The sequence below is a fragment of the Pezoporus flaviventris genome, unplaced genomic scaffold (assembly GCF_033815535.1).
Source record: "Pezoporus flaviventris isolate CSIRO_AGI_PZ_B2104156 unplaced genomic scaffold, CSIRO_AGI_Pfla_v1 ptg000006l, whole genome shotgun sequence".
Taxonomy (NCBI): domain Eukaryota; kingdom Metazoa; phylum Chordata; class Aves; order Psittaciformes; family Psittacidae; genus Pezoporus; species Pezoporus flaviventris.
The window spans coordinates 18,865,953-18,884,027 of record NW_026892554.1 but is presented as its reverse complement, the minus strand read 5'-3'; the positions used below and the strand labels follow the sequence as shown (position 1 = coordinate 18,884,027).

The 18,075-nt window shown below is 40.5% G+C and overlaps 1 protein-coding gene across 3 annotated transcripts in view; it reads right to left on the bottom strand.

The window, feature by feature from the left end:
- Positions 1 to 18,075, bottom strand: part of TMEM266 (transmembrane protein 266) — an 86,876-nt gene that overhangs the window by 26,432 nt on the left and 42,369 nt on the right. For 2 of the 3 annotated variants that reach the window (XM_061447298.1, XM_061447297.1), the window contains exons 6-9: positions 15,944 to 16,017; positions 6,710 to 6,766; positions 4,790 to 4,928; positions 3,199 to 3,314 (exon numbers count right to left, since the gene is read on the bottom strand). In XM_061447298.1, coding sequence (XP_061303282.1) covers positions 3,199 to 3,314; positions 4,790 to 4,928; positions 6,710 to 6,766; positions 15,944 to 16,017 — 386 coding nt within the window. The remainder of the gene's footprint in view (positions 1 to 3,198; positions 3,315 to 4,789; positions 4,929 to 6,709; positions 6,767 to 15,943; positions 16,018 to 18,075) is intronic. The other variant, XM_061447299.1, reaches the window with a different exon arrangement.

Here is an 18,075-nt window from a genome sequence, read left to right as displayed (position 1 = left end):
CTGCCTTGACCGCCCTCATGCTCCACTCCCTTTTAACAACTTCTTTCTTGGCCAATGGAGAATAAATAAAAAGCAAACTATTCAGTTTCAGGGGGTACTACATAGAACAAAGTGGTGGTCCATGCAACTATAATTTATGAAATACATTCTGGTTTTCAAATGTATAGCTAGCCAAAAATCAACATCTGGAAAGAGTCTGCACGTTTGCAAAAGTACGTCTCCAATGTCATTCAGGAATGGAAATGTACTTTATAGTTGTGATACCACTGGCCAAAAAATATACAACTGACAAAAGAAACAGCATTCAAAAAGTAAGATGAAGGGAGATTGCTTCTTCCCTGCTTTTGGTATTTTTAAAGCAATAACTCTACTTTTGTGTTAAGTATCAGCTTCATACAGGCAGGCACGGGACTTCTCACAGAGCTGGTCCCCAGTTATTTTGTTTTAAATGCTGAACAAAACAGATTATTTTTTCCCCATTTCCTCTTCATAAATAAGGAATATTTTGTCTGAAACTTTCAAAATCATTTCATCTGCAGAAGATGCCAGACCTTGAGAATTTCAATCCCAATTGCCTGACAAGAAACAAAGCAGTCAGAAATGAACACAGGATCTCAGAAAAGGAAGCGGTGGGAAATCTTTCTAACAGGAATGTTTTCAGCCTTCTCTATAATTACTAAATAAATGCAAATCATCAGTGTGGTCACAAAAATACTGATTCATCCTGAGGCTGCATCTACATCCACTGCTGGGATGGAGGCAAATATGATGGCTTGCCCATTCTCCCTATTTGGGCTGGCACTGGGGTCTGAGGCAAGCGGTCAACCCCTGTAGCTCCCAGCTATCCTATCTGCCCATGTCAGAGGTGGCACCATACAAACAAGGCAAACTGGAATGCCTGCCTGCCAGTGATCCAGACTTGAGAACAGCCAGACTATTGTAGGCAAAGCTCCACTCAAAACCACAGAGATGCTCACTTCAATTCTGTGAATGAGCAATCCTCTAAAAAGGTTAGGAAAGATCATCAAATGAAAAAGCAAAAACCTAACAGGATTTTAGGCATTAAATGCCATTAGGAGACATTTTTCCCACCAGATACTGTACCCAATGTTAACGTGAATATTATAATGCTTAAAATTCTTGACTGAATTAAGAAGCTAATAATTTACAAAGGGAAGTTGCAGTACCTGTATCAATGTCTTACATTGCTAACTGTAGCAAATTAGTGCATTTACCTCATATTACACAGCTGAGACATTTGTTTGGTGGGAAGTCAGGACAGTAGAATAAGAGGGATTAGCATGCTGTCATTTTTCTATAGTCCATTTTCCCCCACAGCTGATGACATTTGAAAGCTAAGAGAGAACCTGCTCTGTTTTCACAGATTCACTCATTTACCAGTACAGCACTTCTTTGTGCTTGATATACAATTATGCTGTAACTAACAGAGTTCTGATTAGGGCTACTATGCTCAGACATCTTGCAAGGCAGGCATGCAGATAAGGAGTACATGGGTCAGAATGAGGAGCAGCAAAAGTTGCTCCTGAACCCCCTCTGGGATGAGCCCACCTTTATTCGAAGACCATGAAGTAACACCAAAAATTGTTCAGAGATTGTGAGCGTTATCTGGCTGCATAATACACTTCCTAAACATGAATGCTTTCAAACTGATGACTGTCAAGAACTTCAGCCTAATAGCATGGTCTGACAGGCAAAATACTGCCACAGGACTCAAGACATCGCCGATCTGCCTAGTGCATTTGACCAAAGGATAACATCTCCCCCATCAAATGGGATATATACCAATTCCCTGTTCACAACCATGAGAGAACCATGAATCACTTAATGTAATTGTGTAAAGTTGTGTGAAGAGGACTGCAGTTTTGCCATTGAAGATACATAGTTGGAAGCAACTGATTTTTGGCAGAAGTCAAGCACAAGCTTTAGAAATTTGTTATGTTTAATATGAGACACTCAAAATCAGTGTGAAATGACACGCACACTGTCAAGAGGTATGCTTGATTCATTACACAGACAAGGGAACCTAACGCCACCAAGAGTTCATTGCAGAATTCTAGGTTGAGACCCAGAAGACCTGGAACTAAACTTAAAAAGCCATGTGGGGACTTAAATAGTGATGGTTTCACAAGTAATTTAGGTTCCTTAGTAAAATATGGGCACCTAAATCCCTGCTTCAGATTAGGCACCTTTTGAGCAGTTGGTCTTATTCTGGGAAAAGTTGCCTCTCCTGCTGTCTGCTCAGGCCTTTCAACCTTTTGACTGATTGAGCCATTCATACCTTGAGATCTCCTCATTTTGTATTTGGAAAGCACCTACCACAAGTGGGGAGTGGGAGTTGAAGTTAGAAATCTTCAAGATTTATTTGGACACCTCATAGTTACCCTTACAGCTGAAACAAGAAGTCAGTTGGAGGGTCATTCTGTTGTGGTTTGAAGGTCATCTGAACGCTCCCTTAGCCTGGGCCTCAACATACGTTCCTGGTTTCTACGTTAAAGCAGGTTATTCAAGAACTCATTTGCATGAGACAAACTGCAAAAACTCCTAGCTCGTTGCCCTAGCAGTGGTTTTACACTTTCTTCATGTATATATATTCTTTTGACATATTTTAAGCTTCACCTTCCCTTACCTCAAGACTTAATCACTGAATATTTGGGGGCCTGGGAAAAGTCTTAAATCTTGACTTGCTTCCAGGAACTGGAAGCTTCTACTGCAACATTCCAGGTCTGCCAAAATAGCCTCTGACTGACCTACAGGGAAGCTGCCTTCTGCATTGAAAGCAGGGAGATTCATTAGCTTTCAACTGCATATACCTTTCCTGGGAATAAGGCCTTAATATTCCTGCAGTTTCCAATAAAGGCAATGACTTTTTCATGTTCTTAGTATTACGACAAGTTATTTGTACTCATTCAGTAAGTTACATCCTGGAGAATTCCTTTTCTCTTCCTCACATTTGTTATACTCACCTTAAAAAAAACATACAAGCAGAGGGAGACAACTGCTTTCTGACAAATAGCATGCTGACAATATCCAGGCTGCAACTAATGCTTAACAGAGACCTGTCACCTTACAACAGATGTCCTAGTGATGCTTCTCAAACCTTAGCTTGCAGCAAAGTACACGTACTGTTTGATTTGCCATGACAAGCTATATGCAAATAAAGACATAACTGAACTTTACCCCTTGTTCTTGGCAGATCTGGGTTAGTCTTTCCAGCTGCTCATCTTGAATAACCTTTGCTTTCTCATATTGCTGAATCATCATCTCCATCTCCACTTTCACTGGAAGGACATAGGCTGGAAAACACAAATAAGCATTAAAGTAACACAGCTGTCTTTTTTTTTTTTTTCTTAATCAGAGAAAAACCCTTTACAGGCCAATGAATGTCACCCCTTTCACTTGGATCTAGAGTATTTCTTATAGAAATAGCACTAGAGTATTTCCTCTGGGGAAGGATTTCCAACACATGAAATGCAGGTCAGCAGCATTTAGGTCTTGTTGGGTGAGACCTCTATTTCCCCAGCTGAGCTGAAATGCATCCTCTGCATGCTCTTCCTAGCTTCTGCTGCACTCATACAGATCTTTTCCAGTGTTTACCCCACATTTCCTGAATTGCTAGCTAGAAGGATTTTCTGCTTAGAGCTACACCCATCACCTCTAAACCTGAACAGCATGGCTCCCTTAGGAAAAGAACTATTCCAGAGCCCTAAGCATTTAATTCCTAGACTTTGTGGTAAGAAATAAGTCCTTAATGGAAACAGCAGACTAAGAAGGGTATTTTAAAAACAAAAAGGCATTTATCTTCTATTGGTTTTCGAGCTACAGCCCAGTTTTTAACAACTCTTCTGAAAGCCCCTGGAAATTTTGCTCCTGTCATAACTATGGCAAACTCTGACGGACCAGCAAAGATGTTCAATGCATACTGCAACTCTTGATGTTTTCTGAAGCTGCACGAGATCCTCAATTTCTCTTGTACACTTCAGAGGGCTACGACCCTTCCATAACTCTGAATACAGGGTTTCCTGGGCATCTAAACTCAAAATAACGAATTGACTCTGATCTTTCTCCATGAGCAAAATGACCCTTCATTAATTCCTCTTCCACTTCTCTTCCCTGTAAAAACAAATGCCTCAAACTGCTCAACAGTCAGTGGTTCTGCTCTCCAGAACCCTCACTTCTGGGGCTTTCTTATCTCCCCTGGTGCTCCCCCCACCAAGGTCTGTACAAAACAACACCAATACATGCTTCAGTATTATGCTGCAGAGCACCACCATTGCAGAGAGCACCTTCAGCATGGAACCCCCATGGTAAGAATATGCTCCTGGAATTTGACATAAAAATAGTATTACAGATGAGAACATGGAAAAGAAAGCCCCAAGACAGAGCTAGCTGTAGGGAATGGAGAGGGTGCAGCAAGTATTCAGAAAGGCAGATTGGAAGCAATTATTTTGCAGAATCAGGAATGATATCTGGTGGCAGGAGAGAGGAAGCAGATCAGAGCATTTGCTTTACAGGACAGGGGATGTGAAGGTGCTCAACAGAAAGATAAACTAATCAATTATAAAGACTCCTAGGGAACAGCCATGAACTGGAGACCTACTTGCATCCATAGGAATCATAACCGTCTTCTGTTCCATCTTCTTAAAAATAAGAGGAAGGAGAATGATAGAAACAGTGGTGACAAACAATATTTACATGGTTTTAAAATGTCTTTTTTGTTTCCTCAGCCTGCCAGGTAATTCTTGGAGCCCCAAACTGAATCACCACTTACCATCGATGATCCTCTTCACTCTCCAGATTCGTAGTGTGATAATAAGGCTGATAGCATCCCATGGGCTGCTGGGGCCATTAGCCACTGTTGAGGCCACCATTGGTGCCAAGGACAAGATTATGACAGCACCATCAAACACCTAGAGAGAAATCAATTTTTTCAAAGCTCTCCTAGAGTTCATAGCCCTGCCATTCCTGCCTCGGGCTCAATTTGCCCAAAAGAAATGTAATTATGGTATATGTTTGAAAGGGATACGAGAAGTGGCCAAGCCACAGAAAGGCTGCATCCTTTTTAGGCAGCACAACAGAATTCCTTAGTGCATTTTATGATGTGAGGAGACACAAACTGTGGTAGGAGGACAGGGAGAGAAAAAGGTATTTGGAAATACTGGCCAAAATTTCCAAGCAGAAGTGATAGCCTAAATGCTATTGCAGCCAAAGAGTTTTATTATCATTGGTACTTATTACCTGTTACTTAGCATAATGTCATCCCAAAAAAAGGATACGGTCCGTGCCAATAGATCATACTGTCTAAATGAAGAGATCAAGAGGACAAGCAGAAAAAGATGGAGCAAAGAGACTTGATGGCTCTTGGCCACATCCTGACTATGCAACGTGTGTGGCAATGGCTATGCATCAAGACAGACAGACTCCTTGCTCTCACCTTTATTGGGCAGCTAGGTTTTCAAGGGTTTTGACAACTGGAACTATTCAGAATGATTTGTATGACATTGGTTGCATTGGGATTAGATCAGAAAAGGCAATTGTGCAACGTTTTAGAAATGCATGAGTAAAGACATTTCAGAGCAAACTGGCAATAGTGTTGTGTCTGTCCTACACTCGCCTAGCAGGGTAGAACAGAATACCACATTTTCATTCCTACTGAGACCCTTCCCTGCTGCCAAAGAGCAGTGATTAATGGTTTGCATAAGGAGGCAAGACATCATATTGGATAAGCACTATATATTCAGAATTGTGCATAACAATTCAGTGTACTGAAAAGAAACACTTCTTACTAGGACCATATGATGGGCAGTAAAGGACATTGCTCTGTTCCAAATCAGCAAAATTATTTATCAGAAACTGCTGCATTTAGCCTCCATAATAAGAGTCTCTCAATCAATAACTTCAGTTTCATGTAAATTTTCTAGCAAAAAAAGTTAAAAAGTTTACAACTTTATTACAAAAATGTGCAGGTTCCTAGACTCACTTCAGCTCTGAGAAAACCCACATTTTCTTTGGGTGCACCCTGTGCAGTATTAGTTTATCAGACTCAACAAAGAGCTTTTAGTTTTCCTGATCTCCACACTTTTGCTCAGATTTAGATTGAGTTATTTAAACACATGCATTTCTTTATCTGCCTCTGCAACAGCCTGCGCATTCTACCTCATTTCTTAATTTGAGGTATAAATTATGGTATTTGTCAGAATTCAATTTAACTAAAAAATGATTTCACAAGAAAATTGAGCGTTTTGCCAAACCAGTATTTCTTATCACAAAACTACACAGAATTTGTAATTTGGTTCTAATTTCAACCTGATGATGGGAATGGGGTTACACAAGTCACATAACAATAACAATGACATAACAAGTCATATAACCTGTACTGTTCATTATCTCAGGGTAGAGATATCAAGTTAAACTAGCATAGCTCTAACAAGAAAACAGAGTCCCAAAGAGAAGAAATGACAGAACCTTCCCTTCATAAAATATTCCAGAAAGTCACACTCTGAGTCTCTCACAGAAAAAGGTACTGCATCATACAGCTATATATACATACATAGAATGAGAAGAATAAGCTTATTTATCTGACTTAAAAGACGCTGTATTACATCAGGTCTATAAAAAACCCACCCAAAGCAGTGCTTAATATTCTTACTGTGACTGCCTGGAAAAGAGTACAAAGAGTAAGAGTGCTTACCTCTACTTTGTTTTCAATGTAATCCCATATGCCAAGGACCACAATCCTCAAAATAGTCTAGTAAAATAGATTGGGGGGGGGGGGGGGGGGGGGGGGGGGAGATGATGACTGTTATTGTAATTTTAGACAAATGTTTAGTCCTACATCTATCTATAGGATCATATTTTTGTCTTACATAAGCATTATGCTTTTCTTCTGAATAATAATGAGGATCTAGAAATAGCTGCACTTCTGTATTATGAAAGCAGGTACTGCTTCCCAACCACTGTCCTGCTCAATGAAACTTGCATTTAAAAGTTCCAATTCAGATCTGCAGCAATCCTTCCATCCTCCTAAAGTTTTGCTTTTAGACTGGTGAGATTCAGATTGCCAACCCTCCATAGCCCAACCTCTGACCCAAGCCTATGTAACATCCACTGCTGGGCCTCCTCAGTTGGAAGGTGAAAAGATTCTCTTTTCTTGCCACCTTTGATAAGCCTGTGCTTACTATTTTCTACAAAAAGAAAAGAGGCACTGCTCCCTCTCAATGCCTAAAGATACTGACATTTTGTCAATCTAAAGAGCACAGGTTCTAATTCTCCCTCTCTGGACTACAGGGCTGTTGTCTTATTGAAAAACAGTTAGGACAAGGGAGAGATAAATCTCTCTCTGATCCTCCACTATGAAGCACAACAGCCATAAAGTAGCACCAGTAGCTAAAAAAGAGAAATAACGGAGAATGAACCAATGGTGAATTCCCATTTAAAAATCCAATGGCACTTTTCCTCAGTTTTTACCTGGCTGTCAGAAGATCAAAATAAAAAAAAGGAGTCAGCCAATTAAAGATTGAAATTGAATTCACATGATGGGATGTTTTCTGCCAAGAGCAGTATCAAGGTCAGATTTTGACAGACACTACAGACATGAAGAGTCCAAATGCAGCTATGTGCAGATCAAAATGCTACTTTCTCCATTAGAGAACAGTGCTAATGACAGAGAGCTCTGCAGGTCTATGTGTGAGGGGGGATTGTGCCAAGAACTGTGCAGAAAAAACGACTGTGATGAATACATGTACCTCCTCTTCATTCCAAATACAAATATATTAAGTCAAACATACCAGCACTAACTAATCGTAGAACAACACTAGATTTTTCAGTACTGTTCCCATGCCTGGTTTTGCCAAACGCCATGAGCCCAATTGCCTCACTTGGCCCGGGATGGTTGCGCTGAGCTCTGTCTTGGCATTCTAAACCTTGATAACAGCACTTAATCCTGTTTGGCAGAGGGAGACATTCCTGTGGGAAATACGGTGCTTTCAGAGCCCAGCCTCATACTGTCAATGAGCAGGACAGTGACCCAGCCACTGCTGACTCAGAAATGGTGTCCCTGACGCACTGGCCAAGTCTGGCTGAGAAAGGCAGTCACAGGCCAGAAGAGAAAATGCAGCATGCTCTTTACGCTGCAAAAGATTACAGGACTCTGCATAGACACCAAGAAATGCTAAAGCTGCTGGTCTGCAGTCCTAAGGACATTTTACTTTCAAAGCATTTTACAAATGCAGCATAGGAATAAGGCTCACAGCAATTTTCTTATTAACCTATTTGTGGAGGAAGAGATGAGCAACAGCAGCTCCTTAAATCCCTCTGTCTCCAAATTTGCAAGCACAATGTGATGTAAGCACAAAGTGTAAGTACACCTCCTGCTGTACAACCAAGGCACTTCTGCAGCCTCAGCTCAGGCCCTGAGCAGAACGCTTTGGGACAAAAGCATCCCAGCTCCTCTGTAAGCACCTCCCTCACTCCCCACTGAGAAGCTGCACAAAATGAGTAAGTACAAGTTACTTATGAGCCCGTAAGTTCAGCCACATTGGTTAACCTGGGGTCCACCCCAGCAAGTTCCACAGCAGGCAGCCATCTGGAAATGAATGAGAAAAAACAGTGCCTACTTCAAAGCTTGGGATACTACCCTTCCCACAGCAGCCCCGCTGACAGCATAGAGAAATCTGGCTCATTTTCTACTATGCTTAAGCAGCATTTATGAAGTGCTAGGTCAAAAAGCAACTAAAGGATGGTTGAACACTTAACATCTTTACAGTAACTGACGGTGAAAATCTTTCTCCCTTTGGACAGGTGAGCACAAAGGTATTTCCAGTGAAATTCTAAGGCATATCTGCACAAAGAAAACAAACAGTGTCTCAATACTCTAAGTATGATTTAATGTGGGGCTGCTGAGGGAACATAAAAAGGGTTTTCCTTTCTGCCTTCTTAATTCCTCACTGTAGTGTTTCAAATCAGACTGTGCTACTTCATATTAAGGGGTCTGAGCAGTTCCAAGGGCTGGAAGCTAGCACAAATGTTTTCGTTTTCAGTCTGCTGGCGTGAATCAGCACAAGTCAGCAAGGGCTGGAAGTCTGTTCAGCAGACGTCTGATGCAGTAATGGTTGCTGGTGCTACCCCTAGGTCTCCTCACAGACAATGCCATGATGATTAGCATCTTTGCTCTCAGCTAGAGCAAACACACTGTAGGAAAGGAGAGTGTGAGGGTGGAATGAACCAGCTCCCCATCTGAGAGGTGCACTCTTCAGCACAAACTGGGGTACAACTGAGGCTTAAGCATTAAAAATGCTTGTTCTTTATGGAAGGTCTGAAACCTATGCACCAGCATTATCACTGTTAACAAGAATCCCCACAGCATCACTCAAGTGACAAAAGCCAGGTAAGGCAGCTTTTCCTTGGTGCCCTGAGGAACTGGACACCCCAAGGAAGTATGTCTGGAGACCCAGGTGCTACACAATTACTGCCCATTCTCCAGTCTTCACTAGCGGCAACTCCAAACTAGGTTTAGCTTTCCCTGCCCCCCGTTTGTACTGAGCATGAGATTACATCCACTACCATTGCCATAATTGCTACCCAGAGGGGTCTCAACCAAGCAAATTTGGACTTCACTGGTCAAACCTCCCTGACTGTTTAGCATGATAAAGAGTTTGAAATGAAAGAAAGCATTGGTGCTACTTGTCAATGACATTTTATCATTTTTCCTAAGCAATCAAAAATATCTTTCAAATGAATACATCTTGCATTTGATTGTGTACTCAATAGAGAAAGTAAAAAAGCAGACCCTGCACAAAAGCTGAGAAAACGCCACAACCAGATACAGAAATTAATAATAACCTACACAGTGTAGATGGACCAAACTACAGGCATTCTGCATTTCTGGAACACAGATTTGAAAGCCAACATCAAATATCAGTGTGAGTACCTTCCTGTTAAAGGCTACTGCCAGCTTGGGTTTTTGTTCTTGACAAAGAATGTTGTAGCATTTCTTCACTGGAAAGCTTTTCATTAGAAAGTCCTTTAACATACACATATGTTTTTTATATCAGAAATAAGTTTTTTGTTTTCTGAGAAAAGCTAAGCTATTGCATAAAAGCCTGCCCAGTGCACTAATAAAAGGTAAATGACTGAACACTTCTGTTAATTTAAGTTGGAATAAACCCAGGTAAAGGTAAAATTTTAAGCCATTTTTGAGACAGAAATGTAATTGTGAAGTTCACAGTGTCCCTCGGTGACACCCAACTGTTTGAACAACTTTAACTGTCTGCAGTGAAATTTATGAAGAACTGTGTGATGCTGCAGGTTTTCTCTCTAATTTTGTAGGGAAACTTGGCCAAGTCCTTTGCTTCTGGCTTCCTGGCTCATAGGGATTGTGGGAATTCACACAGCCAGCCAGCCATATGAATTCTCACAGTCTCTATGAGCCAGCCTACATTTGTCACCTGACTGCAGCCCACATTAGGTGGAACACTATCAACCATTAAACACTCTTTCATTTGCACAGTTAATACACAATTTATTCCTGGTGACTCACTGTGCCAAATCAACCCACAGTGTTAAGAAACCAAAAGGAGGCAGTGCAGGAGGTGAAGCTGACCCACCAGGGTTAGCTAACAGCGAAGGAGAGCAACTCTGCACTTTGAGATGGTGTAGTGATTGTACAAGAGATAGACAGGATGGAGTGGGGTGGAAAAGGTGTCTTTAAAAGAGCCCTTCCTTCCTTCCTTCCTCTGCCACAAAACTAATCAATCTATTACAGAAAGTCTCGACCTCTGGCTTGTATAAAAACTCTGAAGATTAAGCTTCTGCCTTTTGGCTGTATCTCTTAAGACCAAATATTTATTGAAATCTTTCCAAGAAGGAACACCTTGTACCCAATCTGTAATTTATAACCTCTCTGGTTTGAGTCATTCCACAAAGGCCTTCACTCATTCACTACTTAAAACAATCTTTTTCCATCATCTGGTGTGCCTGTTCTGAGATACTGCCTTGGCAGTTCTAGTGCACGCTATCCTCAGCCACTAGTAACATGAAGGAACATGTTAGCACCTTTAAACAGAGACACCCTTCTGGTTCCAGTGGATAGGCATCCTCCACACACAGCTTCTCCTTCAGTCAAGGTTCTGAAAGGAAACATGTAACTACTGACCTCACTTCACATATTAGCAGTACAAAACACTCCCCATGTACTGCACTCTGGAACTGCTTTGGCTCCATTAGCACACGTGGTCACACAGAAATAATTATGTGCAAAAGCACTAATAGGCATGAATGCAGTATATTCTTTTTCATTAACTGCCACCAATACCATTTTGATATCATGTAGTATCCAAATGCACCTTTGCATTAACTCTGCAGTTCTATTTGTTCTTCTGTTCTCCTTTAATATTTGTTCTTACAATATGGAGAACAATAATTGATTTTTAACTGACAATTCTGCATAGATTTGAAAGGACTTTTCAGAAATAGAAATGGCTTACGAGAGATGCACTGTACTACCATAAGGTGCATGCAGATTGGAGAAAACTGGTGTTAAGCAACCCAGGATCAGAAGTTCCCTCTAAGCATGATTACACTAGCACTAATTCTTATCTCTGAAATGCACTGTGTAGAAAGTGCTAGACTGTCACTATCAAGAAATGAAAGCACAGATGAAGCACTGATAAAGCACACCGTATAAAAGACACGGTCACACTGGTGTTTCAGGAAGGTGTCTGCTAGGTCTTAATTCCTAGACCTCTACGAAACCATTTTCCTTGGTAACTACTTTTTTTTTGAGAAGCAAGAAAAGTGGTTAGAAAAGAAATTTCACAGTATATTAAATACGCACACTGGCAAGGAAGAAAACTTAAATTTACCTTTACATTAGTATGTAAAATCCACACCTTTGTTCCTAGGTAATGCCCCTAATCAACCCCTGAAAACTCAAAATGTACACAGCAAGCAATGCATTTATGCACAATGAGAAATGTTGTGTGTACGTGGAATGAAGGAAAATGCCTGTAAAAGAAGCCACAGCTTATGGAAGTATTATAATAGAAGATCATCTTCTTTCTGCTCAACTGTCTGAAGCTCACAAAAATGTAACTTAATATAACTGTTTTTTCTAGTATTATGAATTTGTTATGAAAAATCTATATGGAAAATACAGTATTTTCTTTTGGCTCTGTCATTTAGGATCTTTTTCGTCTTAACAGAACAGAAATAGTAGGGTCTTCCTTAAGAGGCTGCATTCCATCCAAGGACTGCAAGGAGTGAATTGCCAGACTACTATGGACTCCTCCCTTTAACTTAAAAGGCAAGGAAAGTCCTGTTGTTTGGTTTGTTGTTGGGTTTTGCTTGTTTGGTTTTTCCCCTGAAAGTGAAAATCTAAATGCACTCATGAGCCATAGCTAATGAAACAATTCTTTATCAGCTCAGACCCCAGACTTACTCTACCCAATTTGAGAACTCGTTTCCTGGACACACTGCCTAACTTCTAAGCACATTGGAAGACCTGGTTAATCCCATGGGAACACAAGTGCTGAAAGCTAGCAGAATGCCTGAGTGCTTGGTTGACTGAAGCACACGCAGAATAATGCAAAAAACTAATATTCAAGAACTCAGATCTTGCACGCAAACAGTCTCATCAATCTTAGTGGGAAAGCAGAACTTCACAACAGCTGCAGAATCAAGTATTTCTGGCAATGTGATAAGACTATTAAAACATAAGCAGACTCCAATCCACTTACCAAAACTGTGACATTCCCCATCTTCCTTTTCTCAGCCAACTATTACCAAGGCTGAATTTGCTCTCTTGACAGGGTGTAACCCCAGCCTTGCCTTGCTGTTGGTACCGGGGTTTCTCCCCCCGTGCCTTTCTCTTTTCTTCTGTCTTAACATCTGGGTAACATTTGGTGCACAGACAAATCATAGTGGTGTGGTGTATGTAAACAGTGACAAACATACATGATCATTACCACTAGTAAATCCTGTTCAAATACTAGGAAAAAAGCAAAAAGAGCTCATGTGCACTTCACTTGAATACGGATGCTTTAACATTGTAATGTCACAGTCAGTGACAGAGAACATAAAATTAACAGAGTGCAATAAATTCCTTTAAGGCTTGTAGCTATATCACAAGCATAGAGACAGCAGGAAGGTGCTCTGAGAGTAGCTATTTAATTTTGTTGGCAGCTGTTCTGCTGGCATTTGCCAGCTGCTGGCATGTTTGTCCCCTTCATTTTAACCAAGCAAAAAGCTAGTGCCTCTTTATCTCTAATATGATAACAGTCTAATTACTTGCGATACCTTTACAGCACCAGCTTTTAATCAGTCATGGTTTTCCAAACAGTCAGATTTTGTGCTGAAAGCTTTCTGGTTTTTAGTTAGTCTTTTACGACTTCATGTTATTTGTTCTCTAAGGCTGAGCTGAGGCCTTTCTGAAGAATTGTGTATTCGCATATACAGCTAGTAGGAATCAAACTACCGAAGAAACAATAAACATCCAACCTTAGGCCATGGTACTTGCTATAGAAACACCACTTTCTGAACACTAGAAACCCCGAATCCTTGGCTTTCAGGGAAAAGGCACTCACTGAAAGACTAATCAATGCTCAGCAGCTGCCTGTTATATCCAAGCAACGCAACTAATCCTGCTCATCTCTGGAAAATCATCCTGGAATGAATACTCACAGACTGCAAAATCTCACTATAACACAGGATCTTCCCCACAAATAATTCCAAACAAAGACCACTGACTCATGGCACTGGGAATCAGTGGGCAAATAATCCGCTGAAGGCACAAAAAGGGTAAATAATGTGATCTGCAATTTTTGCAGTATTTCATAATCTCTTGAAAAAGCAAAGTTTTTGATGTCATTGAAAAATAATGAAACCTTTTGGTTTTCCTCTGCTGAGATGCATTTCAACATAAACAGATGTGCTCTCGCTCATTAAATCAACCTGGCACAAGTCCACTCCAGCAAACCCCATAGGAAAGGCACACCTTCATTCTCTTCCATCTCTGTGGGTTTTGAAGTACATCCTGTTGCTCTGTGGAGCCATCTCTGTTGCTTTAGCCCAGTCTAGGACTCTGAGCTGTCTAATGAACCAGTTTCCAAAACCCTACCCTCCTTTGTGCACCTTACATGGCTGCCTTGTGGCCTCATTTTATTTCAGTATAAATTCAGACCATAATCAAACAGGTGAAAGAAGTGAGTAGTAAGAGGTTTATAAAAAGTGAGAACAGCAAGCGGACAAAGAAAAGGAGTTCCAAAAACCTAATATAGAGAGGAGAAGGAAAGCCAACACAGATCCAAAACTGAGTATGGTTAGTGGGGACAACCAGTCTGGGCTCTGTGATGTACTTCTATTCCTGTTTTCCCACAAAGCAGTTCTGAATCAGTTTATCCACTTCTGTGGGTACTCTATCTCAGTCGAACTGAAAGAACTGATTTCTTCCCTGCGACAGACGAGTACTGACTGGCCTTGAGGATCTGCCTGCATTGCCAGACCCAACCAACCCAAAACTGCCAGCATACAAACCGAACTATGGAAGGGATATAGAAGCTTACAAGGCACTGCACTAGGGTTTGAGAAGAGTAGTTGGTAGTGCAAATGAATGAAAACAGAACTTGAGACCACACCCCAGCAGGAGGAAATTGAGGACCACAGGAGAAGTCTTCTGTGAAACAAGCTCCAGGAAGCAATTTCTTCATAGTGAATGGAGTCCATCCACCAATCCTGAGTAGGATGAGTAGAACCCTCGAGAATTAGGATGTGCAATTCAAAAGGGAAAGACGAGCTGCAACATTTTTTGTTTAGAGGTATTTTTTATCAGTCATCTTATATGTATCCTACAAGCCACAACTACCGTCAAAGGATGGGCACACTAATCCTATTTCTGTTTAACTGCAGCGCTAGGCAGTTAGGATGCAATCACCCTGCCTGTTATCAAGGACTCCTTTCAGAAAGCACCCACTGACAGTCTGGCAACACCAGCTAGAAAATCCCTGTTACGAGCAGAAACACAAAGTGATACATGCAAATACATGTCTTTCATAAACAGACCAATGGAAATAAAGAGTGGTATAATATAATGAGCGTCAATTCAACACAAGTGATCTATCAACTCATTTGCAGGTATCACAGCTCCTTGGTTTTTCATTTTTTTTTTGTAACCTTCACCTAAATTTACCACAGGGCGATGAATGATCATCTGTTTGGATGACATTTTCTCCTACGGAACTAGAAAAAGTAATTTAAATACTTAAGTCCAAGCTATCTGCTAAATTCACAAACATAGGACATTTTTTTTGTGACAAGTAACACATTATGACCTCAAAAAAAACAGCCTTGAAAGTATTTTGGGATATTTCAGGACTAGTCTAAATGACTTCTTTCTGGAATAAAGTTGATAACCGATTATCTGAGTCTGGTCATTTGTTACATCATGGCTATAGCCTTTTCCAAAGCACAATACAGCCATACCATTTTTGAAAACAAATTCACCATTTGTTTCATTCTCTTTCTGTGTCATATGCAGCAAACCAGAACATCAAAACTACCCACACAAATTGTGAGAGGAGATAATCCCATTCTCACAACAGACCTTTTAGTATGAAAAAAAAAACCAACCTAAAACTAGTCCTACCCTGAGCCTGTATGGATTTGGAGATGAAGATTTCTTTTTGCAGGTTTCCAATTATAATTTGGAAGACAGGATCTTCCATGTTTCTTACCAATTCCAGGCAGCAATTCTGAGCAACAGCACTAATCTAAACAAGATTTTTACTGTTTTGGGGTTTCTTTAATAGCTTTTTAAGCACACTGTGCTACATTTATTCACAGTCAAATTACTGTTAAACTCTTGTTAATTCCAGTGACAGTATAAGAATACTTTGCAGTTCTGTATGTGGTAAAAGACTTAGATTATACATACCTCTGAAAAGAAAACAGACAGGATGACTAGGCTGATCCAGTGAATTACTCCCGCAAACTGTGAAGCACTTGAAACTGCAATTAACACAATACAATGAAGTGTCATTACAGCAGCAGAATGCAACTTATGTTTACTATAACCAGTAATGCTATGACTTACATATGGATGTATAACTAAATCCTGTATACCTGAGCCAGAATTCTGTAAGGAAACAGAATGCTATACTCTCCCCACATTATTCCTCATATTCATTCTTTGACAATTTAGCCCAGAATATCAGTAATTGTCTGGAACTGATGATTAAAAACTACTGCTTAAACTGGGGTTAAAAACATACATTCCCATTATCTAAATAAATAACCTAGGTAGGTAGACTTTTGTACAGGTCTCCTGTTGTGGCATGAACAGCCAGGACTAGCTCAGGACCCCATTCCTCTTGGAGTGAAGTCTGATTCTAAGAAAATCATAGTGAGAGAAGCAACAGAAAGAGTCAATATAACTGTTAACTGCTAATAAAATCAAATCTTAATATACTCATTTTAAGGATTTTGTGAAATGTCAGCAATTCTAATTTGTACAACAAATAAAATGTGACTATTTTTGTACAGTGTTTTTCAGGCAGGGTGGCTGTCACATGGACAGGTTTGTCTTCAAGCAAGTTTTCATGAGAACACTCAAGAAAGTCACAGTAAATGAAATAATAATTCCAGTTAAAGTAGTCGGTTGAGCCACACAATTTCTTTGTAAGCACTCTTCTTCAGAATGACAGTGACAAAATCACTTATGTTCACTTAATTTCAAACTCCTCCATGAAAAGAGGTCTGTAAGGGGTAAGTTAAAGTGGTAATTTATGAAACTCTGGATTCTACACACCAACTTCCCATATCGGTACTCTCCATGCACACCAACTGTTGAAGTAGTTGGTCCACTTCCATAGTGAAACGACTGAACAAAGACCTTTCAGGAACCGACTGGGAAGAACACTCATGAAAACATATCTGAATTCATTAAATTTTACAGAGTACTAAAGCCTTGACAGACACTCACTGGCGTTAAATCAGGCTTTTATTTGGTTCAATTTGTTTAGCTTATAGGTAAATTGAAATAAACTCAGACAAATGAGTCTGCTGCAAGACTGCCTAAGAAGCTCTATGATACAGGTTATCTGCATGAGCTCAAATGAATGTCTTGAGAACAGGAGGATTCCTTAATAAGTAAGTTTAACTGAAATTCTGTAACCAAAGTTCTCTTCCTTGCTGACAGAGCAAAGCTGAGAGGGTCCAGTATCAGAACTGCTGGCAATTCCTCCTCTGGAGGTCACATGCTCTCAAGATTGAAATAAGAGAATGAAGAGAAGACATCCTCTCTTTACTTCAGGGTGTTTGTGAGCCTACCACCCCTGCAACAGGCAGATTAAAATAGCCTGTTCAGTCCTGCAGTTTCAAAGCAAAGTTTAAGGCAATCAGTGACTCTGTGAATAGAGACACAAGACTGGCAGAATTAACTAAGTCCCAAGAACATATAGGGCTTGCACTAAATAAAGCACTTATTTTAAAACTAAAACTGCTTAAAATGGGAAGGGGGGGAAGGGATAAGGTAAGAAAGCAGGATACAAAGAAAACTCATCTGCCACAGCTGAAGCTCACCTGGGGCTTCACAAGAGAGGGTTTGCTGTGGTACAGCAGAGGAGCTACCTAAAGATGAAGCAAATGGGCAAAATATATTCCCAAGACGCTGTCTTTATAGGGTTGCATAAAGAACAAGAAATGGAAACCATTCACAAAGGATTTTTCAACCAGCTCTCGACTGACATACAAGGCTCCAGCTGCCCCTTAGTGGACAAAAAAAGATACAACAACCACGAATTTGGACAGAAACTCATCTTCTGACGCTTGAAGTTACTGCAGCAGAGTCGTGGACGTGCTGCCAGACAGCATGCAGTTACATTGCCAGTAAAACAGTCAATCTGAAAATGCCTTCCAAGCAAGAAGCTTTTGTACAAGAGCTGAATCACCAGCCCATACACTGACCCTGGATATCTGCCTCTTCCAAGACACTCCCTTCCAAATATGCAGTCAAAAGTTACAAAAAACAAGTCTTCTCCAACAGGTGCTCATCCCTGCTCTGTGGTG